General features: G+C 49.0%; 3 protein-coding genes across 3 annotated transcripts in view; all 3 read right to left on the reverse strand.

Annotated features, from left to right (window-relative positions):
• Positions 1–6,002, reverse strand: part of LOC118226000 (pituitary adenylate cyclase-activating polypeptide type I receptor-like) — a 43,604-nt gene extending 37,602 nt beyond the window's left edge. The window contains exon 1 of the mRNA XM_035415202.1: positions 5,246–6,002. Within this exon, the coding sequence (XP_035271093.1) occupies positions 5,246–5,332 (87 nt within the window). The 5' untranslated portion in view covers positions 5,333–6,002. The remainder of the gene's footprint in view (positions 1–5,245) is intronic.
• LOC118225974 (E3 ubiquitin/ISG15 ligase TRIM25-like) overlaps positions 1–24,789 on the reverse strand; it is a 487,938-nt gene that overhangs the window by 94,775 nt on the left and 368,374 nt on the right. The gene's annotated exons all lie outside the window — the stretch shown is intronic.
• Positions 19,953–24,789, reverse strand: part of cyldl (cylindromatosis (turban tumor syndrome), like) — a 4,947-nt gene continuing 110 nt past the window's right edge. The window contains exons 2-7 of the mRNA XM_035413146.1: positions 24,429–24,492; positions 24,116–24,248; positions 23,411–23,519; positions 23,095–23,213; positions 21,994–22,210; positions 19,953–21,535 (exon numbers count right to left, since the gene is read on the reverse strand). Of these exons, the coding sequence (XP_035269037.1) occupies positions 21,351–21,535; positions 21,994–22,210; positions 23,095–23,213; positions 23,411–23,519; positions 24,116–24,248; positions 24,429–24,492 (827 nt within the window). The 3' untranslated portion in view covers positions 19,953–21,350. The remainder of the gene's footprint in view (positions 21,536–21,993; positions 22,211–23,094; positions 23,214–23,410; positions 23,520–24,115; positions 24,249–24,428; positions 24,493–24,789) is intronic.

Consider the following 24,789-nt stretch of genomic DNA (forward strand, 5'->3'; position numbering starts at 1 on the left):
TAGCGCAAGCTCTTAAAATACTCCTTCCTAGCGGGCAGATGCATTTTGAAAATGGTCCATACTGCAGAAACATTGTCATTATACTATTTACAAAAAAGCACCATATGACTCATATATTGTATAATGTACATTAGTCTAAACTTTCTCTATGCGTATTACCGCTCACAGTTATTCTGTCAGCAATGGGAGGAATGTTAACACTGTAGATATTTATATGTATACTGGGACTATACTGATGCAAAAATGAACTTTTTCTCTTCTCAGTCACCAAAGGGCCAGAAGAACTATAACAGGTCACATTTTTAATTTATTTTCTTTTTGTATTCGCACAGAGAATTATCTTGTTTCTGGTTTCTGAACTAGTAGTGGTTTGAGGTGGATGTTGGAGGGGCAGTTTGGGTTAGGGGGGGGGGGGGACCAGTGGTTGCAGGTAGAAGGTGGGGGAAGTATTTTGGAAAGAAGGCAGGGCTGCATTCTGCTTGTTTTTACCCTGACAAAGATTTTAAGACGGGGGCACACAATGTTTTTACCACACACAAAAGAGTGGGGGGGGGGGGGGGGGATGAAGATAACAGTCAGAGGCCTCTCTAAGCCCGAAGTGACTTGACGTGTGAGTGAGCGATCGCAAGAGTTTGCGAAAACAAACTTCCATTCTGACGAGCACTGGCAGTGTGTAATGACTGCCTGTCAGCACTACCAGCCCTCAGAAAAAGGAAAAGCAAAAAATAAATAAATAAATAAAAAGTAATAGTGATCACGTTTGATTAAAGACCTCGATTCCGCCCACACCTGCGGTATTTTTATCCTTTTGGAGGGGAAAGAAAGGCTGGTGTCCATTTCATTCCGGTCGACCTTTTTTATTTATGTCTTCTCCTCTCTCCGTGGTTTCATTAAGGCGAGAGCGAAACTGAGGGGCGGGACAGCTGAAACCATGGCGACGGGCGATTTGAGAGGCCGTAGGTCTCACGCCAGCTGATTTGTTTCACCTGCCGGTCAGGAGGCTCGGATACGGGCGTGGCCGATGTTCCTTGGCGCGCCTCGCGTCAGCGAAGACGTCCTGGACCTGGCCCTTAAAACCAGATCTCGGTCTGGACCCTTCCGGCCTGCCTGCTGGGTCAGAGGTTCTGAAGGAGAAACCAGCACGCTCCTGGCTGCATCTGCTTTCACTGGCAAAGCAGTGATTGGCCATAATTAGCTGGGGCAATTTGCATATTTATTGGCTACACTTAATGGATTTGGGTGGCCGGATTGCATGCTATTGGCTTCTAAGTAGCTGGCTACAGATAATGTGGTTGGCTAGCCGGGGTGCATATCATTGGCTGTAACTTGCTGGCTAATGTGCATATTATTGGCTAGCCCCAATGCAGTTGGCTAGCTGGCGTGCATAAAATTAGCGGAAGCTAAAAGAGACCAGCCTCACCTGTCAGGCTCATGTCAGGACCCATTTCTGTCTGAGTCTGAACAGGCTGATGCTTTGATGTCAGGCAAGTCTGCCCAACTTCCTGAGGCACACTTTGCTAATATAATGCTGCTTTCGTGCTGTAATGCATTAGCCAGTCAGCGAACTGGACTTTCTGTTGTGTGGCTCCTCTTAATCGAAGACGACAACAGGAGTCTGGGGCACAGGCATCAGAGGTCTTTATCGAGCTGCATCTTCACTTCTCCACGCACATCAACAGTCTTTGTCCCCTCTCTGCCAGTTTCCCCGTCCGGGCTCCTCCCCCATTTTTTGGCACAGCTGCCAAAAATAACTGCCACTCTGATGTTACATGGCAGCCGGTAACTTATTTATTATTTGAATTAACTTGGTCATATATTCTCCGCGTGCGCTAATCGGCCAGCAGCCGTGATCTCCCGTACCTGGGGCTCCGGCAGTAGGTGGTGTCTGAAGGATTCACAGCATTCACCTTTAATGGGAGCCATCGCTAAAGCGCACTGGAACCAATTGGATTTCAGGAAATCCAATCTCGCGATCTGGAACTTCCCCTCCAGGACAACGGAGACGAATGCCTCTTGCGTGTGCAAGCTAAAAATGAGCTGTCATATTGGCCCGTACCTCGCTGCCTGGCACGCCCGCCATTGGCTACAGAGTGATCCAGCACGGATACCATTGGCTGAGCTGACGATGCGAGGTATTTCCTTCCAAAAGGAACAGCTTATCCCACCCAATAAGATACGCTGTGCTAACACAACTCTGATTCCAGATGGGGTAAAAAAAATGTACCCTCTCAGAGTAGCATGTACTCTGTTAGAGTCGATTTAACACTGAGAATTTTGCTGGGTGTACGTACAGTAAATTAATTTTTCCACCCATCCATTTTGCATGTGCCCAGCTCAACTGCCAATCGTATAACTCTTTCTTCTTGCTTTACCTCCATCTCTCTCTGTCTCTCTCTCTCTGTCTGTCTCCGTATTTCACTCTCTCTCTCTCTTTCCCTCTCCCCTCTCTCTGCCAATTTCTCTCAGTGTCTATCTTCATATCTCTGCATCTCTCGCAGTGATGATGCTGGTGGCTTTCCCAGCAATACGCCTGTGCCCTGTCCCTCTCTCAGAGTCAAACAACAGACCACACCAATCTGGTTGTTATGGAAACAAGCAGCCAATGGGAAATGTGTTTACTAGTCTATAATGCCCACTTAACTTACTGCACATAATTTAAGGTTAAACATTCAGACGTTTACGTGAAACAACTAGAACCAAAATATTTGCAAATAGTGAGATGCTCAGCCAAAAAGTCTTTCCTGTTCCACCATCACGGTTTTCAGACTGTGAAGTACAGTAAAATACAGGTCAACAGCCAGGCTAAGGTTGAAGCAAGGCAAGGTCGACACCAAGGCATTTTCTGCTACTGAAAAACAATAAACAAATATCAGGTTTGTCTTCAATCGAACACGTCGTGGTCATGTGGGTTTAAGCCAGCCGCAGCACAAAGAAATCTCCTCAGAGGCAGTTTTTAATTTAATTGTCTGGCACAGTAACATTGTCAGTGACAAAATCAACACTTAAAAAGTGGACTTTACTCACATAGAGTACATTTAAACTAAATCAACAATGATCAAATTTCTGTGGGCATTTTAATGGAAAAGTGTGGAGAAAGCATGATTCATTTGGTGATTTCTCTTAAAAACCCACAAACGTTAAAAAACAAAATTCTGCCCTAGAACAGTCTTCTGATCCCCCCCCCCCACCCCCCAAAAAAAAGTTGTACAGCACAAGTAACTGATTTTTGAACAATGAATGATTGAGTGCTTTAGTTAAATTATAAATGTGATGCAAAGTTAATGTCAACTGTGTCTCGATAATTTCCAAAAATGTGCTTTTGTGTAGGTATTTTTTATTTACATCACAGTAAAAACATTAATTTTTTTATTTTTTTTGTGTATACAGTGCAGTTGGTAAGTAGTTGTTCAGTGCCAGAATGTACAAAGAGTATGAGGTCAACGTGCAGACTGTTAGCTTTAATTTGAAGGTATTTACATCCATACCTAGTGATCCGTGCTAGAATTACAGATATTTTTTATACATAGCACCCCCATGTATTATATATATCATATTTTATATATTGTTCAATCTAGGCAAGAAAAACTGGGCAGTGGATTAACAATCCGCAGGTAATTTGTAATCGCGCTAGGCGACCCTTTCCAAGTGCAGCAGATTTCCGTTACTTGTTCGCTGGGAATATCAGTCTAATGGGATTCATTCAAAGCTGCAAGTGTGGGATGCGAGCGATCGCTAGTCTCTGCTTTGCGTCGCTACGGCCGCCGTAAGTGTCCGGGCTGGACAATCCGACCTGCCACGCTACTGCCTCTGACTCTTCCTCTTCCTCTCTCCCATCTGAACAGGCTGTCGGCCGCCAGCATCAAAACCAGAGCGGGAAAAAAAACACTTTCTTTTCTAAACACTTAACAGCGGGTCCAAAATCAGCGGACAGCAAAAGCGCCGAAACCAGTTACGATACCATCAATGACAAAGAGGTGTACGGGCTTTACAGTGCTTTTTGTGAGCGCTCGACCTCGGTGATTTTAACAATGTCAAGAGTCGTATGTCAGTCAATAGGGGTACGGTGTGGTTTACCGGTGTATCTTAGAACCGGCTCTCAGCAAGACATTCCTAAGTGGCGTTTCTTGTTTGCGAGCGTATCTCGTGACGCAAATCAAATAGGAATTTCCGCTGCCCCGTCTTACATTTTCCTAGTCGAGTTTGTTTATGAATGACAGACGGCAAAAAGCGTTGCTTTTCAAATTCAGTGTACTGCAGTGCGAATTACTGAAAGGTCTTGTGTTTTTTTAAATTTTATTTGTATTTTTTTTACATTTTAATTCAATTTCACTTTATTTTCCGGTTTTAAAGAATATTATGAAGATAAACCGCTAGGCTACTAGACACAATGTTCCACAGTATAATGCAATCTATTGATTACATTAGCCTATTCCAGTACTGGCAAGTAATTGCTTTTCCAGAGATAAGCGGACACGCAATTATCCCTGCATAATTGTTTTGTAATTTTGTTTGCACCAAATACAGGGGACATGTCTAAGCCGGGTGTACCCATGCACGTATGTTGCAAAATATATTTCGAGTATGTTATTTTTGTATTTTTTATCGACATTATTTAATTGTGCTGTGTTGTAGATAACAAACCAATTAGAATTACGGCAACTAAATTAAACAAGATGAGTCACTCGTTAGAAATGTAAAAATGGCTCAGATGAATAAATAAAATAAATATGCACTGCACAAACTTTCTCTGTCAACCTTTGAGGGGCCATTGCTTTGTGCTTAGCTGGAGTTTAGACCTCAGGTTTAAACCTCTTGACCACAGAACTGCATTACACCTGGGACAGCAATCCAAAAACTGCGGAATGAGGATTAGCTGTAACACAGCTGTAACACAGTTCTTCTTGCTCTAGACGTCTAAACCTTTGGTTTAAATTCCACCGGCACACTGCAATTCACCAAGACTGTCTCGTGTGCTCTTGAGTTACAGTCTTACGAACGCGAGCGTGCGTAACCTGGTCGTCTTTCTCGCGCTTAACCGCTCCTTCTGTTTGGGTAATTGTGCTGCTTTGATAACGTTATGCGACCTCTTCCACACATACTTCGTTGGCAGATGTTTGTAACACTAGCATAGAGTTTTAAACAGATTAACTGTAGCCTACGTGACACAAATGCCGCAAGCATACATTACATAAAATATAATTATGATAGTCATAACCATTCGCTTATCGTGCGAGTGAACACTTACCAGTTCCCAAGAGGTCTGGTGGACGCAGAGATAGAATAGCAGCTGTATTAGTCTTGATACCGATGAAGTTTGAGCCAGGGGTCTCATGTTTCTGTATTGTTTTTTATTGTTTGGTTCGTTGTTTCTTTTATCAGTCCTTTTTTCTTGGTAAATCGGCAGAAGTCCACCTTGAAGATTTACGATTTCGCTAATAATAATAATAAAATTATTATTATAATTCTGCCCTGTTCTATTCTAAATATTTTATTAACCTTAGATAGGTATGCTACATCAGTATCCAAGTAATTTAAAGTGAATCTTATCAACGTATGCAATAGATCCTTTTGAGTTTACGCGCTGGATAGGAATACACCCTCTCCAATGTAGACAGAAGGGACGTCCTCTTGCCAGTTTTTGTTCCTGTTACCCGCGGGTCTTGCATTTGCCTCGCCGACGGGCGAATCTCCTTTTACGTGCCTCCGGTGTCTCAGAAGTTGAAGGACATTGGCAGCACCCGCGTGCAGATTGGCTGCACCCGCGTGCAGACGAGAAGCAGAAGCCGTACTGGAGGTTGGATTTTATATGCGCTTGCCAAGCAGGAGCCGGCGCGCGCGCGCGCGCGCCTCTCTTCGCCGCGCGTCGGTCAGACGAGACCCTCGTGAAGTGGACTGCGCCGAGACCGCGCGCTTCAGTACGCGGGCTTCAGCGAGTGCGAATATCGCTGCCAGGTGCGTTCATTCTGCCTCGGAGCTCGTGTCCGCGTCCGCGTTTGCCCGGTTAACGCCAATAATTAGGATTCAATGTGATGTCCATGGAGCAGATAGTACTAAATCAAGAACTTGATCCATCTGCTAAAAAAAAACAAAGAGACTTCCCTACGTTGCTATTACGAGGTAATTAATATTCTTTGTGGTGCGTGTGTGAATTTCAGTGGGGGTGGGGGTGGATTAGTTTTTTGGCTGTCAGGTGTCTGGATGGGGAGGGGGGGGGGGGGGCAGAAGATGAATGAACTGTCACTCGTTTGGGAGCGGTAGTCGGGAGCGATGACGTAGCTGCCGGGGAAGACCGGAGGCGGGTAGCGCCGCTGAGCTCCGTTAGTCTAATGTCAGACGCAGCCCTCAGGTACGCCTGACTCACACACCGAAAGGTCATCTAGCGCTACCTCGCCGCATGAGAAACGCGCTCTCAAACTGCCCCCGGGGGGGGGGGGGGGCGCACCTTCACCGCACATCTTCCCAGATCGTTTACTTTAGTCTGAGTTTTGATCGATAAACATAATAAAAATGTGAACGACTCGTCTCAAACCTACGTCACTTTCACAAAATAAAGAAATAAAAATTTTAAAAATCAGTTGAAATGAATGGCCGGTAAAGTGATCAGACCCTAAAATTCCTTCACGGGAGACAGAAAAATCTCTGTATCTGTTAGGCCAGCGGTCTGCACTCTTACTCTTGGCAGGTCGCAGGGTGACTGGATTTAGTGTTTTTTTTTTTTTTTTTTTTTTTTTGCCGGTTCAGACCCGTGAAGCTGGATTGGGTGAGTTCGACACCGGGACGGCCAGCGAAGGATGGGCTCCCGCTCTAGAGCCAGGTTCCTCCCAAGATTTCTTTCCATTGGGGAGAAGGGGAGTTTTTTTTTAACCCTTAATCCATTTTTTTTCTTTGCCAAATTTTCTGAGTTAATTAATTAATTAAGCGCTGAATAACAGCAAATAGAGCGAATGAAAGAGTAGAACAGCCTCCAGTGTGTTGGACGGAGAGACACGGATGCCCTGCTGTGACGTGGAGCATCGCCCTGATCAGGGCGTGGCAGCGGAGAGCCCGGACGCGTCACCTGAGTGTCAGAGCGGAGGGCCCCTGTCCGCTTGCACTCCGATATGAGAGTCGAGGAGTCCGCGGGGTTAGGGTAAATGATAAATGGACTGCATTTGTATAGCGCTTTTATCCTCTCATTCACCCATTCACACACACACACGCTCACACACCAACGGCGAAAGGGTGCCATGCAAGGTGCCAATCAGCTCATCAGGAGCAATTAGGGGTTAGGTGTCTTGCTCAGGGACACTTTGACACGCCCAGGGCAGGGGAATCGAACCGGCAACCCTCCCACACTGGCCCACACTGCCCCACACTGCCCCACACTGCACTACACTGCCCCACACTACCCCACACTGCCCCACACTGCCCCACACTGCACTACACTGCCCCACACTGCACTACACTGCCCCACACTGCCCCACACTGCCCCACACTGCACTACACTGCCCCACACTGCCCCACACTGCCCCACACTGCACTACACTGCCCCACACTACCCCACACTGCCCCACACTGCCCCACACTGCCCCACACTGCACTACACTGCCCCACACTGCCCCACACTACCCCACACTGCCCCACACTGCCCCACACTGGCCCACACTGCACTACACTGCCCCACACTGGCCCACACTGCCCCACACTGCCCCACACTGCACTACACTGCCCCACACTGCCCCACACTGCCCCACACTACCCCACACTGCCCCACACTGCCCCACACTGCACTACACTGCCCCACACTGCCCCACACTGCCCCACACTGCACTACACTGCCCCACACTGCCCCACACTGCCCCACACTGCCCCACACTACCCCACACTGCACTACACTGCCCCACACTACCCCACACTGCCCCCACACTGCCCCACACTGCCCCACACTGCCCCACACTGCCCCACACTGCACTATACTTCCCCACACTGCACTACACTGTAAGCGAGGAAGGCCCTGGAGAACAGATCAGTGCTAATGCCCCACATCAGGGGCATCAGACTCCGGGTCCAGCAGAAACATGGTTCTGAGCCAACAGTTCAGAGCACAGCAGAACCAGCCTGGACTCTTTAGTCTCTTATTTAGAGTCCCTGCACCTCAGCAGGTGTACCCAGGGGGGGGTGGGGTGGGGGGGGGGGGGGGGGTGGTGCACCTGTCTGACCCGTGAAAGTGACAGGTGAGACACAGGTGTGATGGATGCTAACAGCGGGGAAAAGGCAGAAGGGATGATTGAAAACGTCTTCGGCTGTTTTTTTTTTTGTTTAAAAAGTAAACTGCTCAGCGTTTGCTCACTTGAGCAAACAGCGCGTATCACTGAAGCGCTCGTGTCCCCTGCATGGCGCACTTCGGCCTGTGGAAACGTCACCCATCCGCGCGGCGTCCCTATAGGAGCGCGCCGACAGCGGCGCTGTTTCCCGCGCTTAAGGATAAGGACAGGGCCATTGAAGCCGCAGCGCGCGCGCTGGTCCGCGGCGGGGTCAGTCAGTGCTCTCCAGGGTCCCGTCGGGCTGGGACAGTGACCTCGCGCTGAGCCCGCCATTGTTTTGGAAGCACATCAATCTCGCTGTTGACCCACACAACGCTGTTTACACAATGCAGACCCGGTGTTGTTTTGGTAAACCCACCCCCCCCCCCCCCACCCCCCCGACCCACCCCACCCCTCCACCCCCCACCCAGCCCTCTCACCCCCACACCTCCTGCGAAGACTCCTCTGCTTTCTCCAAGATCTGCATGACCCTCCGTCCTGCAAAAATATTTTGTTTTCTAGGCGCCTGGGGCTCGCAGATGGCGGGTTACATGGCTGATAATGTGAACGGGTGGGAATATGATATTATTTCTGGGAAAAACTTCTTTTCCCTTAAAGCTTTTTTTTTGCCAGAGCCACAGGTTCGCTGACATTCGCTGTATTGCGTCTGTGTTTGTCTTGTTCTGTGTTCTGAAATTACTGTCATCACACTGTCCTGTTACAGTCGGAATGACTCCAGGATCACTGTTACAGTCAGAATGACTGCAGGATCACACTGCCCTGTTACAGTCGGAATGACTCCAGGATCACTGTTACAGTCGGAATGACTTCAGGCTCACTGTTACAGTCAGAATGACTGCAGGCTCACTGTTACAGTCGGAATGACTGCAAGATCACTGTTACAGTCGGAATGATCACTGTTACAGTCAGAATGACTGCAGGATCACTGTTACAGTCAGAATGACTGCAGGATCACTGTTACAGTCAGAATGACTGCAGGATCACTGTTACAGTCAGAATGACTGCAGGATCACTGTTACAGTCGGAATGACTCCAGGATCACTGTTACAGTCGGAATGATCACTGTTACAGTCAGAATGACTGCAGGATCACTGTTACAGTCAGAATGACTGCAGGATCACTGTTACAGTCAGAATGACTGCAGGATCACTGTTACAGTCAGAATGACTGCAGGATCACTGTTACAGTCGGAATGACTCCAGGATCACTGTTACAGTCGGAATGACTGCAGGATCACTGTTACAGTCAGAATGACTGCAGGATCACTGTTACAGTCAGAATGACTGCAGGATCACTGTTACAGTCGGAATGACTGCAGGATCACTGTTACAGTCAGAATGACTGCAGGATCACTGTTACAGTCAGAATGACTGCAGGCTCACTGTTACAGTCAGAATGAATGCAGGATCACTGTTACAGTCGTAATGACTGCAGGATCACTGTTACAGTCGGAATGACTCCAGGATCACTGTTACAGTCGGAATGACTCCAGGACATGTGAGAGCAGGAATTTTGGGAGGGTGATAAGATGCTGTCCATGGGGGTCAGAGCCAGCACATGCTGTCTGAGAGGGTGAGAGCTTGCTGAGCCTGTTCTAGCCCCCCCCCCCCCCCCACCCCTCGCTGTGGGAGTGCCACTTACTCACCAACCCCCCAACCCGCCTCCCCCACCCTGCCGCTTTGGGGAAGTGAAGCATCTGTTCTGACGCCAAAGTTCATGGGATGACTAAGAACTACGCAAGAATGCCGGACCACCAAACGCATCATGAACACAGCGCAGGCAGCCTGCAGCAAGTTTGGGTTTGGACTGTGGACTCACTCATACACACGTGTGTGTGTGTGTGTGTGTGTAAATGTGTACACACTGTTGAGCACATTTCCTCTGTGTGTATGTCACTACGGTGAATGAAAAGTACATACTGTTCTTCAGTGTAGATAAGCGATATAGGCTACAGCGAGCTTGCACCTCTGAAATAGACTGCCCAGGTGTATCCAGGTGATAAGATTCCTTCCTGGTTTTTTTGTCAGTTGAATTACTTATCAGAGGTGTATTTGGGGAATAAATCAGCAGACATTTTAATAGCTCTACCTCAAACCACTGCACTGTGTTCTTCTCCAAATGATACTTGCCCACACTCAGAGTTCAGCTGGACTGAATTTATATGGGTGATCAGGATAGGTGTTTATAAGCTGCCGCTGGACTTATACATTTATAGATTCTCTAAATTCCTCCACACTCAGTTCCAGAAAGTAATGTCGTTTGAAGCTGACACCTCCTCTGAAATGTGTTTGACCCTGTGCAAAAAGTTGATAAGAGGAATATACTCTATTTCATCCGCTAAAGAGAGAAACTCTTGCACCACTTCTGTGCAAGCCTCCATTACAGTTTGAATGAGGTGGTGGACACCAGTCAAACACTCAGCATCTAGGATGATTAGCCAGTGGCATGTTAGAGCTTACTGTCAGATTCACCTAGCCACCTTAACCACGCCCTTCTCATTTTAACACGGTGGCCTCATCATTATGTGTTCTTATGTTCTAGATGGGCTGAATGGCCTGTTCTCCTCCTCATTATGTATTCATATGTTCTCATGCTGTATACGGGCTGAATTGCCTGCTCTCCTCGTTGTGCATTCATATGTACGGGCTGGATTGCCCTGCTCTCCTCGTGGTGTATCGCTATCTTTATTAAATCTTAGGTTCCTGAATCAAAGCCTGCTGTACGAGCCCAGCGGTGATGGCAGCGGTCCGCGGGTTCGGCAGAACTGTGGGAGCACGAAGGAGCTTCGCGTGCGTGTCCGCCGAGGAGAGGCGGCCCCCGCAAACTGCCGCTTCTCCCAGCTAATTAGCGCTCTCTACCGTTCTCGTTCTCCTCCGTGCGTTTACACCAATTATATTTCCCAGGACGATTATACACGCAAACAAAACGAGCGCGGTGCGGGCAGAGGCGTTTTATGTCCAATCAAGACCTCTTCTCTGTGCAAAGCCTTTAATTCCACTTCATTTTATGTTCTTTTTTTATTTTTTATTATCCTTTTTAAGGGCGACACTGTACATTGGGGTACTGCTTTTTTATTCACGGTCCTTTTGTTTCCTCATTACTTTTCCACCCCCCCCCCCCCCCCCTCCCCCCCCCCCCCCCCCCCCCCCCCCCCCCCCCCCCACCCTATCTCCCCCAGAAGCGTAGCAAGCTCACATTGCAGTATCCTTGCTTTACATAATGTTTAAATACAAAAGGAAAACACTGTTTGATAAGATCACCCACTAAATGCTTGTAATGTAAAACAAATACATCAAGGTTCCATCTTATTGACTAACAAACACTGGCCTACAGTTTTTCAACCTAAAAACAAATAAATAACTTAACAGCTTGTGATGCCTTTTTTTATTGTTTAAACAGGCTTCTGCTTTCAGGACAGGGGATTGTATCATGAAGCAGGGGGTATTCCATAAAGCAGGACTACTGCGTTAGCTGGATAACTGCACTGAATAAAACGCTGAACAGCTTTTTTTTTTTTTTTTACTTTGGTCCATGTTCTATATTTGTGAGGGTCCCGGGGTTTACCTAGAGCAGTTATCCAGCTAAACCCAGTTGGTTCAGATACCAGGTAAGACGCACATGTCCCGCACCAAAAAGGGAGGCACCGTGTGTTGATATTTATTGTTAGGAACTTGCACACAATCAGATTCAAGTTTTGTTTCATTTCATTGATTCGGCAATGTCTGCGCCCCGCGCGCCCTCCCCCCCCTCTCTTTCTGACCTATAGGTCAGAGGTTAAATAAAATAATGGCGGAAATAAGAGCGTCTCCAGACAACGGAGAGGAGACCCTGGTTACAAATTAAACGGGGTCTTGTTTTTGTGGTTTGGCAGCACGTTTCGGAAAGGTCGTTTACAGTATTGTTTTGGATTTGCTGCAAAACTGCCATTAGTCGTGTTTTTTCGTCTTTTAATTTATTAATTTACTTTTCGGCATAGCACCGTTGCCGTTTATCCCTGTTTTGTTAGTCCGGCGCTGAGGGTACCTCTTTTTTCTCTCTCTCTCTCTCTCTCTCTGTTCTGCGTGCTATAAAACAGTAACACAACGTCGGAACTACAGAAGCTGAGGGTAACAGCACGCCAGCCAAGCGCGAGCCCAGAGACGCCTCTTTGCTGCCGGTTTGAATCAGCGCTCGCGGGTGAGTCCGTTGGGCTCGGGGTGTGGGGGGGGCTGGGGGTTGAATGTAACAGTAGACCTGATAACCGCCATCGCGTTCCGCTCCTGAGTCCCTTTCCCAACCTTTTAGCTAAGCAAGCCCAGGAAGCCTAAAGTAAACGTGTAGCTCCGTGTTGACTCTTGTTGTTCCTGCAAGACATGCATGTGTACAGTATGTGTGTATGACTGGAGCAATGCTATTCAGCCTGGGTTTGTACCTGCGGTCATTATGGGTGCTATTTTTATGACACTCATAATAATAATAATAATTAATAATTAGCTGGCTGTTCCCACGGCATTTAAAAGGCATAGTGAATACAGCGGGGGCTAGCTGCCTACATCGTGATGGCTAACTGCGTATGCTTAAGTAAATATTTAAGTACATATCATAATTAACAGCTGGAGGATGAAGAGATAGACATACTTTAACGTCTCCTTCCACCCCACCTCCCTGACACGCATACACCAAAGGGGACACTATGTACCGCTGATTTGCCCTTATGAACAACATGGGTAAAGTGCTAATAACTTACCTTTTGTGTTATTTTTCAATCTGACGGGGTGGATGATCGATAAAGTACATGTCATTCAGACAAAAGGTTTCCCTCGGTTTAATGTTTTTAATGTAACACAACTCGTTGTGCGCCTTTTTTTGGTCAAACAGGCACAGGCTTGTTCGCATGTTTTACGACTTTTTGAAGTTTACTTTGTTGTACATGTCTGGTACTGTCCACTGCGCTGTAATCTCCACAATGACTAGCTGACTCCAATCAATGATAAACTGATATCATGGCAACCATCGCTTACTTAATAACTTTTTATTAGGGAGCGCATGTGTACGGTTCAACTCGCATGGCATTTTTGTGATGTGGCTTATCTGTGATCATCTGAATAGCATATGGATATTACACTGCTATTAATCACTTGTGTTGGCGCACGTAACACTGCATGGGAAAGTTGGTAATCTAACGCCGTGCGTGCTTTTGACAGTGCGAGGTTTCACACTGCGTGCAAAACGGGACCGTGTTTCAGCTATAGAGCGTGCTCATCGGGCCTCGCGCTCCCTCAAAAGTACGCGCGGGTCGTTACAATAGACTATAGAGAAAAAGAATAGCACTGGCGCGAGCGAGCGCATGTTTCCCTGCTCCAGTAAAACTCCCATTTGCTTTTAACTCATTGTCATTTATGTGCATCGTAACGGCGTGATTTACAGCAGTCGGTTCATCTGTCCCTGTAAAACCTGAGAGGGAAACCTTGTTCCCGAAGGCTTTCTCCAGTGAAAGTCCAGGTACCTGGGCTTTATCGTTCGCTGTCACCTTAATCCTGTCGTCTGTGTGTCATCGATGGGCCTCCACAGGTTTAAAAGGCCAAGAATGTGGCCTGTGGGAAATGCATAAAATGTCTGCTGCCCTTTGGGTTATGTTAGAACTCACTCATTTTACTGTTGTTTAATTTTATCATCTCAAAAACATTTATGTCCATTATTGTCTGAGAAAGCTTCAAAGGAAATACCTTAATCATCATTTCTCAGCACCACTGACAGGTGTGGCGTTGCATGAATATCGTAATCTACAGCACGTCTGTCCTCAGGTTTTTCTGAATACACAATAGCGATTGATTTGTCGTTTTTATTGTCTTTCTATTGTGTACCAATCGCTACTGTGTATGTAGAAAAATCTGAGGACAGACGTGCCGTAGATTACGATATTCATGCAACGCCACAGCTGTCAGTGGTGCTGAGAAATGGTGATTTATAAGTGCCCGAAATATGGATTGTCTCCTCCCTGTAGAGTGTCCCAGGGAGTGTTCCCAGTGTAGGGAACAGGGATTGAGAAGCACCAGGGCAGCGATTTTTTGGACTCGGCTCCTGCAGGAAAGCCGGCGTGCCGGTGCAGCGCTGGGGACACTGTGCCGCAGGAGGTGCCCGTTCCTTCTTTGGGTCTGACGCGAGATTAACGAGCCGCCGCGTCCCGGACCATTAGGGCCTCCCGATTCGTCAAACCGGACCGGGTTCCCCTCCCGGCGCCGATCCGAGATGGGAGAGCCCCGGCCGGCTCGTTTGTCCTCAGTGTGACTGAGCCGCGCGCGCGAAAAACGCCCCCCTCTCCGCCTCCTCTGTGCGCGCGGGGCCGCGGATGGCGGAAGGTCCGCGGGGCACCTCCGCCGCGTAGGCGGTGCGTCGGTGTTGGTTGAGGTGCGTCACCCACCCGGCCCCCCCCCCCCCCCACCACCACCACCCGTCCCCCGTCCCCGTGAGCGAGCATCACACAGCTGTAGCGCTTGATCACGCATGGTGTGGATGGAGCCCCGGGAGTCAGAGAGTAATACTCCTGCCGTGCGCGCGTGTGTGTTTGTCTTCCCCCCCCCCCCCTCCGTGAACTCAGCCAGCCGTGTTTTGCTCGTTAGTTCCGCCTCCTGGCTGACGGATTGCGCTCATTAGCGAATCCAGGTGACTGGATCGAAATGCTCGGGGGGGGCCTTTCGCTTTCGGAACCTGGATGTTTCCCCCCCTCTGCTTACAGGCTTCGTGGTCACACCCGTTGGATTTATATTTCGCCGGTTCTCTCTCTCGCGCGGTTGGGGGCTAGCGTAGGCTAGCATTGGCCGTCCCCTGCGGGCTGCTTCCTCAGCAAGGTTCTGATCTGCTATAAAACCTGGCTTTGTGTCCAGAGAGCCTGGGGGGGCAGCTGGAGGGCGAGTTGGGGGGGGGGCATAACGATAATACATTTCTGTGCTTTTCGAGATCTCCCCCATAATGCACCTTGTTCCCGTGCTCCCGCCGATCTGCCCTCCCATTGGCTTTAGCGTGCCTCGCGCTCAGACTGCATTTAGGCCGAGCTCCGATTGGCTGGAGCTCTGACTGGATCCTCCTCCTCCTCCTCCTCCTCCGTTCGGGAGTGTCAAGGTCACGGGTAGGTCGCGATCACGTTCTTGCCTCTAACCCAAAACGCCAGCCTGTCCCGAACATTTCTGTCACGTTCTCTGCCTCTGCCTCGCCACCGTTAGTTGAAAGAATGCTGACCTAATTTACTGTTCTCTCTCTCTCTCTCTCTCTCTCTCTCTCTCTCTCTCCCTCTCTCTGTCTCTCTCTGTCTCTCTCTCTCTCTCTCTCTCTCTCTCTCTCCCTCCCTGTCCCCCCCTCTCTCTCTCTCTTTCTCCTGACTTAAATGGTTCGGTCATGTGACACGTGCTCTTTTTATCACTGGCCGGGTGAAAGGATGTTTGATGTCGCTGGCTGGTTTTTTCCCGCCCTTCAGCCCCCATGCTGTGGGTTAATGAGCCCGGTTTTAAGCAGGAGTAATTGCGTACGGTGGGGGGTTCGAGTATTCCTGTATCTCCTTACCATCCCCCCCCCCCCCCCCCCCCCCCCCCCCCGTATCCTCCGAACCCGCTCCTTATTTTAAACCGTCTCTCTCGATCTCTCCGTCTGCCTTTCTCTGTACCCGTCCCCTGGGATCTGGGCGGCTGTGTTCTGCCTTCCAGAATGTTCTCTGGAAACGCTTACCGCCAGAAACCCTGCTGATCAGGAATCAGCTGCTGAGGCTGAACACACACACACTCACATACACACACACACGCATACACACACACACATACACACACACGCATACACACACACGCACACACACACACACACACATACGCGCACACACACACACGCATACACACACACACACACACACACACACGCGCACACACGCACGCGCACACGCACACTCACTCAGACACACACGCACGCACACACGCGCACACACATACACACACGCGCACACACACATACACACACGCACATAAGCACACGCATACACACACACGCACACACACACACGCGCACACACACGCACATAAGCACACGCATACGCACACACACACACACACATACACACATACGCACGCACACACATGCGCACACACACACACGCACATAAGCACACGCATACACACACACGCACACACGCTCACACACACAAACACATACGCATACACATACACACAAAAACACGCATGCACACACACGCACACACACACGCACACGTGCACACACATACACGCACACACGCACACACACGCATACACGCACACACACGCGCACACACATACACACACACACGCATACACGCGCACACGCGCACACACACACACATACGCACACGCACACACACACATACACGCACACACATGCATACACACACATTCACCCTCTCTCTTTTTCTCTCGTCTCTGTGTATTTCCTTCTCTCCTCTCTAAAATTCAAATGGCAAATGATCTTCATTGGTTACGTAAATATAAAAAGCGATGAAGCATTTGGTTTAAAAAAAAAAAAAAAAAGGAAATAAATTAGACCAAAACACAGGCGATGACATAAACAGCAAGCATGGTAATAGCAGCCCTGTTCACATTGTCCATCTGTTTGGTGTCATTGTGTGAAATGAGTGAATCCAAAATAATCTCACTCCAATCGGGAGAGAACGAGGGGAGTTTAAAATAAATAAAACAAACTTCCAACATGCAGCAAAACGCCCGTCATTGTGCTGTAATAGGCATACGTGTTGTTATATATTACTGTGTGTTATGATTTCACATCGTATGAATGATTGTATCTAAATAATTAAGTGGTTATCGCTTATCGAGCCGCTGCTGAGTGGCTGTTCGCTGTCGGGACAGATGGACGCTTCAGCTGAACCTGGATTGCGGGCGTCGCTCCTGTTTTTGGGGAAACGGCCCCCCCCTGCCGTGCCGGATTCAGCACACGCGTGTGTCTCCATCACCCGTCTCATAGCGACCGCACGCAGACCCCTGCTTCGGGAGGCTGCTCCTGTATCGAGCGCCAGGGCCCTTTTTCAATCGCACGGCCTGTTTCTGGGCAGGAGCTGGCCCTGCTTCATGTCTATAACAGGGGAGAAAAACCCCAAAATGGCCAAATCTGCAGGGACTCGATGTCTCCATGCCATATTTATCCAGCGGCTTGTTTTTGGGAATTTTTTATTTATTTTTTTTGTTCTGGAGGTTTTTTTTTTTTTCTTCTGTTTTATAATTAAATTCAGTCACTTTTTGCAGAAATTGTATTTCTAATTGATTACCCATTTTTTCCCCATGGTGGAGATTTATGGTTTTTTTTTTTTTTTTTTTAGGGTGCGTGGGCCAAGTGTTACCCGGCTGACACGAAACGTTCGCACAACGTTGCCGCCAGGTAGTGGCGATGTAATAACACTGACAAAACGTCCCAGTAACATTGTGAGAACGTCTCGTGTCGGGTGGAATCAGTAATGCTGTGACCTGGAAGAAAGGAATTTAGCCCCCTGATGATGTCAGACAATGACGGACGGACGGACGGACGCCCACACGTGTGGAGTCCACGTACGCGTCCGCACCCTGCTCTCACACCCAGGGGGCTTCTGGGTAATGTTCCCAAGGGCTCTCTGGAGATCAGGGCCGCTAGCACTGGTGCTAAGATAAAGAGGAGAGAGAGAGAGAGAAGAATAGAGAGAGAGATGGAGAGGGAGAGAAGAATAGAGAGAGAGAGAGAGATGGAGAGGGAGAGAAGAATAGAGAGAGAGAGAGAGAGAGTGAGAGAGAAACGGACATACCCTCAAACGGTGGCCCACACTCTCTCTGCTGTCCTACGGTGCGTACGGTTTCGTACGGTGCGAAGTGTGTCACACAGGAAGAGTAAGCTCCCCCCCAGTCACACCTCCACACCTCCACCGTGTGCGTCTTTTCCAGGGGCTGGAAGCTATGATTTAAATACCATCATCTTACTCACTTTAAACAAAACGGGACCTAACGCTTGGAGGATAAACTTGCATATGCGCGCACGCTCATGTGTGCGCGCGTGTGTGTGTGCGTGTGATGTGTGTGCGTGTGTGTGTGCTTGTGTGTGCGTGTGTGTGTGTGCGTGTGATTTGCCAAGCTTCTTATCGCATAAACAAAGTGGAAAAAAGTAATGTAGTTTTTCATAAACATTTACAAATATTCAAACGTATGTTTACCTATTCTTTTATTAATAAAAATAAAGTGATAATACATTGAATCCCTATAATTAGCTGTTTTGGAGGAGTGTGGGAAAAATAAAATCACTTTTTTCCCCTCCCTCTGCAGCGATTTCCTGATGTTTCTGAACGTAAACGTATCAGTCTTCTTCCCTTATGCAGTCCAGGGCTCTACACCCCCCCCCCCCATTTTAGGAGCATCTGTTCCTGAAAACTGATGTGTGCTCACTGTAAAAAAATAAAAATTAAAAAAAAGATTTAGGAGCGCATCTACAAATTGGGATGCATCAGCGCGGTCCTAAAATGTTACACTCCGGAGCGTGTGTGCCTGATGTTGCGCCAGTGTCAAATTAAAATGGCTGCCCGGCGTCACTTTAAACAGGAAGCGAGAGCCGCCCCGTTAACAGCTTCCTCCCGCTTTCGCGTAACGTTTTTAACGGACGGAAACGCGCTTCGCCAGCCCTGCCAGCGGCCGACCCGAACACCAGCTGTTAACAGAAGGGCAAACGGTCGGCACGGCGCCCCGGGATCTGGAAGCATACTGCTGGACCCCCCCACCCCCCCCACCCCCCCCCCCCAGAGCAAATGAAATCAGCGACTGCGGCGGGGAAAGCAGAGAGCGGGGACGATAAAATCAGCGCCGTTAGCCGCGCGCCGCCGTGATTCTGCTGCCCTCCCTCCCTCACCTCACCCCACACCCGCCTCCCCCACTCACCTCACCACCCCCGCCCCCACCCTGGCCCCCCCCCCCCTTCCCAGCTGCACTCCGAGTCTAACAAGCTCTTGATTGTGCTGCCGCTAACGAATGCTAACGAATGCTAATGAATGCTAACAAATGCTAACGAATGCTAACGCCGACCCTGAAGAAACCGGCGCGTTGGAGCTAGGTCCGTGAGCTCCTGCGCGGTCAGCAGCTCGGCCGGGCCACTCCAGGCCCAGCCAGTATTAAACGAGCACTGCTATGCCAAAGCACACGCCCCCTTAACGGGGTGTTCACTGAATGACCACAAGAGGGCGCCGAGGCGCTCAAATTTAAATAGCTGATTATTCTAAATGATTTCCTGCAGGCCCCTTCCATATTTGCAGAAGCCAGATTTAAATTCACAATTCGGCATTATGCAGATGTTCTTAGCCAGAGCAAATAAGAATTAATGCATCTAACAAGGCTAGAAAGGCATGTGTTAAATGGACTGCTGATCCTACTTTCGTAAAAACGTTCCGCATATTTTATGTACAATAAATACAATTCAGATCTCACTTGCATACATATGATATTTTTATTTTAAAAAAGCAAATTTAAAATCCACAAAGCCCTTTGGAAAATTGCGTACTAAAGTCCCGACCTACTAACAGGCTTACAGACAATTTACGAAATGAATGCTTCACCTTTTGATTGTCAAAGCACTTCGATCAGCTAAGTTTCAGTTTTACAGCACAGTAATTTCCATGGCAACAATACATTTCATCTTCATTTTTTTTTTGTTTTGTTTTAAAGTGCAGAAGTTTTCTCTTTTTTTTTTCCCTTCTCCTTATTTACATCCGTTGCCAAGCAAAGGCATTACAGAGCTAATTAAGATATTGGCTTGGCTGAAAAATAACCTTACCCTCTGAAAAAATAGCAAAGATTAATATCGACTCCACACAAACTATACAGATTGTCCTTCCAGTTCCGCATGAAGCTCAAACAACAATCGGACTTGAAGAGCCGATTTGAATTTCTAAAAAAAACAGTGTATCTTCTGTGTTTATTGTAAGTTCAGAGTAGTGTAAAAAAAACAGGCAACTTGCAGGTAATAGCACATGTGAAGAACAGGTATTATGGTACAGGCAAGCCTAGCACAGAACAGGTATGGTACAGGTGAGCCTAGTACAGAGCAGGTATTTTGGTACAGGTGAGCCTAGTACAGAGCAGGTATTTTGGTACAGGTGAGCCTAGTACAGAGCAGGTATTGTGTTTTAAGTATTTGGTCCAGCACAGAGGTGGCTGACTGCCTTGCCAAAGCCCCATAGCAGGACAGACAGGTGAGCTACAGGCGATTCAGCAGGGGGCATGATTTATCTACCTGTAACCCCTGGGTTAACTAACTGGGTTTCAGCTGTCCTGTTGCATAGGCTAATTAACAAAAGACGTTTTAGTCGCCCCAAAAGCCCGCTGCCATTCCAAGGCTGAAGGGATCCCTGGCGTCGGCTTCAACAGCTGCCAGACAGGCTGTAGGGTCTTCAACAGCTGCCAGACAGGCTGTAGGGTCTTCAGCAGCTGCCAGACAGGCTGTATGGTCTTCAGCAGCTGCCAGACAGGCTGAGGGTCTTCAGCAGCTGCCAGACAGGCTGTAGGGTCTTCAACAGCTGCCAGACAGGCTGTAGGGTCTTCAGCAGCTGCCAGACAGGCTGTAGAGTCTTCAGCAGCTGCCAGACAGGCTGTAGGGTCTTCAGCAGCTGCCAGACAGGCTGTAGGGTCTTCAGCAGCTGCCAGACAGGCTGTAGGGTCTTCAGCAGCTGCCAGACAGGCTGATGCAGGCTGATGTGTTTGGCACTATGGTGCAGGAGAACTCCCACGTGGTAGGGTGTTACAGGTGAGGGACAGGTGATGTACAGGTAAGTAAAAGGCAATTGAAAGCTAAGGTACAAGTAAGTTAAAGGTGAGTTGCAGGTAAGGGTGCAGGTAAGTAAAAGGTGAGTTGCTGGTAAGGGTACAGGTAAGTTAAAGGTGAGTTGCAGGTAAGGTACAGGTAAGTAAAAGGTAAGGTGCAGGCACATAAAAAGGCATCTCACAGATAAGGCACTGGTAAGTTAAAGGTGAGTTGCAGGTAAGGGTACAGGTAAGTTAAAGGTGAGCTGCAGGTAAGGGTACAGGTGTACTACGCTCAGCGGTACAGGGCCATGCTCGGGCTCTGGTACAGGTACATGTAGGCGTCGCAGAAGAGACGTTTGGCCACGCCCTCCATTTCCCGGGGCACCTGAGTGGCCAGCTCCGCCGGGCTCATCTGCAGGTAGCGCTCCACCTCAGGACACAGCTGTACCTGCGGGATGTTGTACCCGTCCTGGTCTCCTGGCAACCAGGAAAACGCGCGCGTGAGCACGGACAGAGGCAAAGGTAGAGATGGAGAAACGCGCACGCACACACACACACGCAGGCAAACACACACACACACACAACCACACACACACACACAAACACGCACGCACACGCACACATGCACACACACACATACCCGAACACACATGCATACACACACGCACACACACACACACACACAAACACGCAGGCAAACACACAAACACGCAGGAAAACACACACACACACACAACCACACACACACACAAACATGCAGGCAAACACACACAAACACAACCACACACACACACACAAACACGCACGCACATGCAAACACATACACACACACGCAAACACACACACACACACACACACACACATGCACACTCACACACACGCACACAGACAGGGACAGAGAAAGAGATGTGCCCCCACCCCCCCCCCACTCTCACCGACTCGGTCAGCCATGCTGTCGAAGAAGAGCCAGTCCCCGGGGCGGGGGCCGTATCGGACGAAGGACACGTAGTGGCTGGTCTCTATGCACAGCACGGCGAACAGCTGCAGCTTCTCCCGGGGGGGTCCCCACTGCCTGGCCCCCGAGGGGGGGTACCCCTCCGGCAGGCGAAGATCAGAGGGCCGGTGCAACTTCCTCTGGGGGTGGCTGTGTACCTGCCAAATAACGACCCCCCAGCTCTTACACTGACCCCAGTACAGGTGTGTGTCTACCTGCCAAATAACGACCCCCCAGCTCTTACACTGACCCCAGAACAGGTGTGTGTGTACCTGCCAAATAACGACCCCCCAGCTCTTACACTGACCCCAGTACAGGTGTGTGTGTACCTGCCAAATAACGACCCCCCAGCTCTTACACTGACCCCAGTACAGGTGTGTGTGTACCTGCCAAATAACGACCCCCCCAGCTCTTACACTGACCCCAGAACAGGTGTGTACCTGGTACTCAGTAACTAGGGCTGGCAGGTGATGACCTGTTTTGGACAGGTGAGGGGAGGTGATGTCCGATATGTGCTTGGAACAGGTGTGAGCATTAAGTGTCTAGGTGTGAGCAGGTGATGTAGCGTTAAGTGTCTAGGTGTGAGCAGGTGGTGTAGCGTTAAGTGTCTGTAGGTGTGAGCAGGCGATGTAGTGTTAAGTGTCTGTAGGTGTGAGCAGGTGATGTAGTGTTAAGTGTCTAGGTGTGAGCAGGTGATGTAGCGTTAAGTGTCTAGGTGTGAGCAGGTGATGTAGTGTTAAGTGTCTGTAGGTGTGAGCAGGTGATGTAGTGTTAAGTGTCTAGGTGTGAGCAGGTGATGTAGCGTTAAGTGTCTGTAGGTGTGAGCAGGTGATGTAGTGTTAAGTGTCTAGGTGTGAGCAGGTGATGTAGCGTTAAGTGTCTGTAGGTGTGAGCAGGTGCTGTAGCATTAAGTGTCTCTGGGCTGAGTTGGAGGCAGTGTGTGAGTGTGTGAGTGTGTGAGTGTGAGTGTGAGTGTGAGTGTGAGTGTGTGTGTGTGTGTGTGTGTGTGTGGAGCAGCTGTGCACAGCTGAAAGTGGAGTACCTGTGCAGAGCAGGTTCGGCAGAACTGTTTGAAACCTGTCCTTCCAAAGGTCGGATCTGTGAAGCAGTCTGTGCACTCCAAACCAGCCAGCTGACCGCATAACACACACTCTCGAGGACCTGGAATGTGCGCACACACACACACACACACACACACACGCACGCACGCAGGCGTCATTTGCGCCGCATGCAGACACATGATGATGAGCACAGCACAGAATTTTGTATGACATCGCAAGCAACACGCTGACGTTGTGATTGACAGCACTTTAGCGCACTGAGCGAGGGGCAGATGCATTGTGGGTAACGAGGCCTACTCTCTGACAGGAGGTCACTGATGTCGAGCTCCAGGGATGGAATGATCTTGTCGAACAGCTTGAACTTCTTGCCGAAGCGCGGCATCTGCAGGATGAGGCAGGAGGGGATCTGCAGAGAGGAACAGGAGAACTGTGACGTCACAATGCTCAAGGTAAGGGTCACAAAGAGGAACAGGAGAACTGTGATGTCACAATGCTCAGGGTAAGGGTCACAAAGAGGAAAAGGAGAACTGTGATGTCACAGGTAAGGGTCACAAAGAGGAACAGGAGAACTGTGATGTCACAATGCTCAAGGTAAGGGTCACAAAGAGGAACAGGAGAACTGTGATGTCACAATGCTCAAGGTAAGGGTCACAAAGAGGAACAGGAGAACTGTGATGTCACAATGCACAGGGTAAAGGTCACTGAGGGAAAAAGGAGAACTGTGATGTCACAGGTAAGGGTTACTATGAGGAACGGGAGAAACTGGTGTCACATTAGTCTAGTAACAGTCACTAAGAGAACAAACTGTCATGTCATAATGCTTAGAAATTGTGGACCTCACATCTCAACCCAAAACATCAATTGTATTCAATTTGAATCAATGTAAATAAAAAGACACACACACACAGAGCTTCACCTCGGCCAGTGTGAGCCCGGACCAGTGGAGAGAGTGCTCCAGCAGCTGCTGAACGGTTGCACACACACACACACACAGAGCCTCACCTCGGCCAGTGTGAGCCCGGACCAGTGGAGAGAGTGCTCCAGCAGCTGCTGAACGGTTGGCAGAATGAGCGAGTGTTTCTGATCCAGGAAAATCTGGTAACAGTAGTTCTCCTGCACCTTGTCCCCTGCTGACCTGCTACATAGAGATACATACAAATATAACTCACACACGCGCTGGCCTGCCACATAATGACCCATACACATATAACTCGCACACCTCATCATGCCACATAGAGATCCATATACATCAACAGCGCTACATCTTTGTCACTCAATTACTCAGACAGACAGACAGACAGGAGTGTAATCTTACAGTTTAAGAAGTGGCTCCAAACACAGAATTCGCTGCATAACAAGGGTCAGGAATTCTTCTGGATCTGTGCACAGAGAAAATTGCAATTAAACAGCGCGGACTAACATAACACTGTAAAACAATACTCATTCATAACCCCGTTTTTATTTTTCAGAGAAACATTTTTCCCCCCCTCCCATTTCCTGGAGGTTTTTGTCGGGGGTTGGCCGCTGCGTCGCAGATCTGCCCTCTGCAGGCAGGACGGCGGTACTGCAGACGAAGAGCGCGCGTCCTCCCGCTCTGCCCTGGCGATCGTAGTGTGCAGTCCACACCGTAGCGCCCTCTGCGCCGGGCCCTTGTTGCGGTTACTACGGCGTTTAGC

Source organism: Anguilla anguilla, chromosome 4, assembly GCF_013347855.1.
Source record: "Anguilla anguilla isolate fAngAng1 chromosome 4, fAngAng1.pri, whole genome shotgun sequence".
Lineage (NCBI taxonomy): Eukaryota > Metazoa > Chordata > Actinopteri > Anguilliformes > Anguillidae > Anguilla > Anguilla anguilla.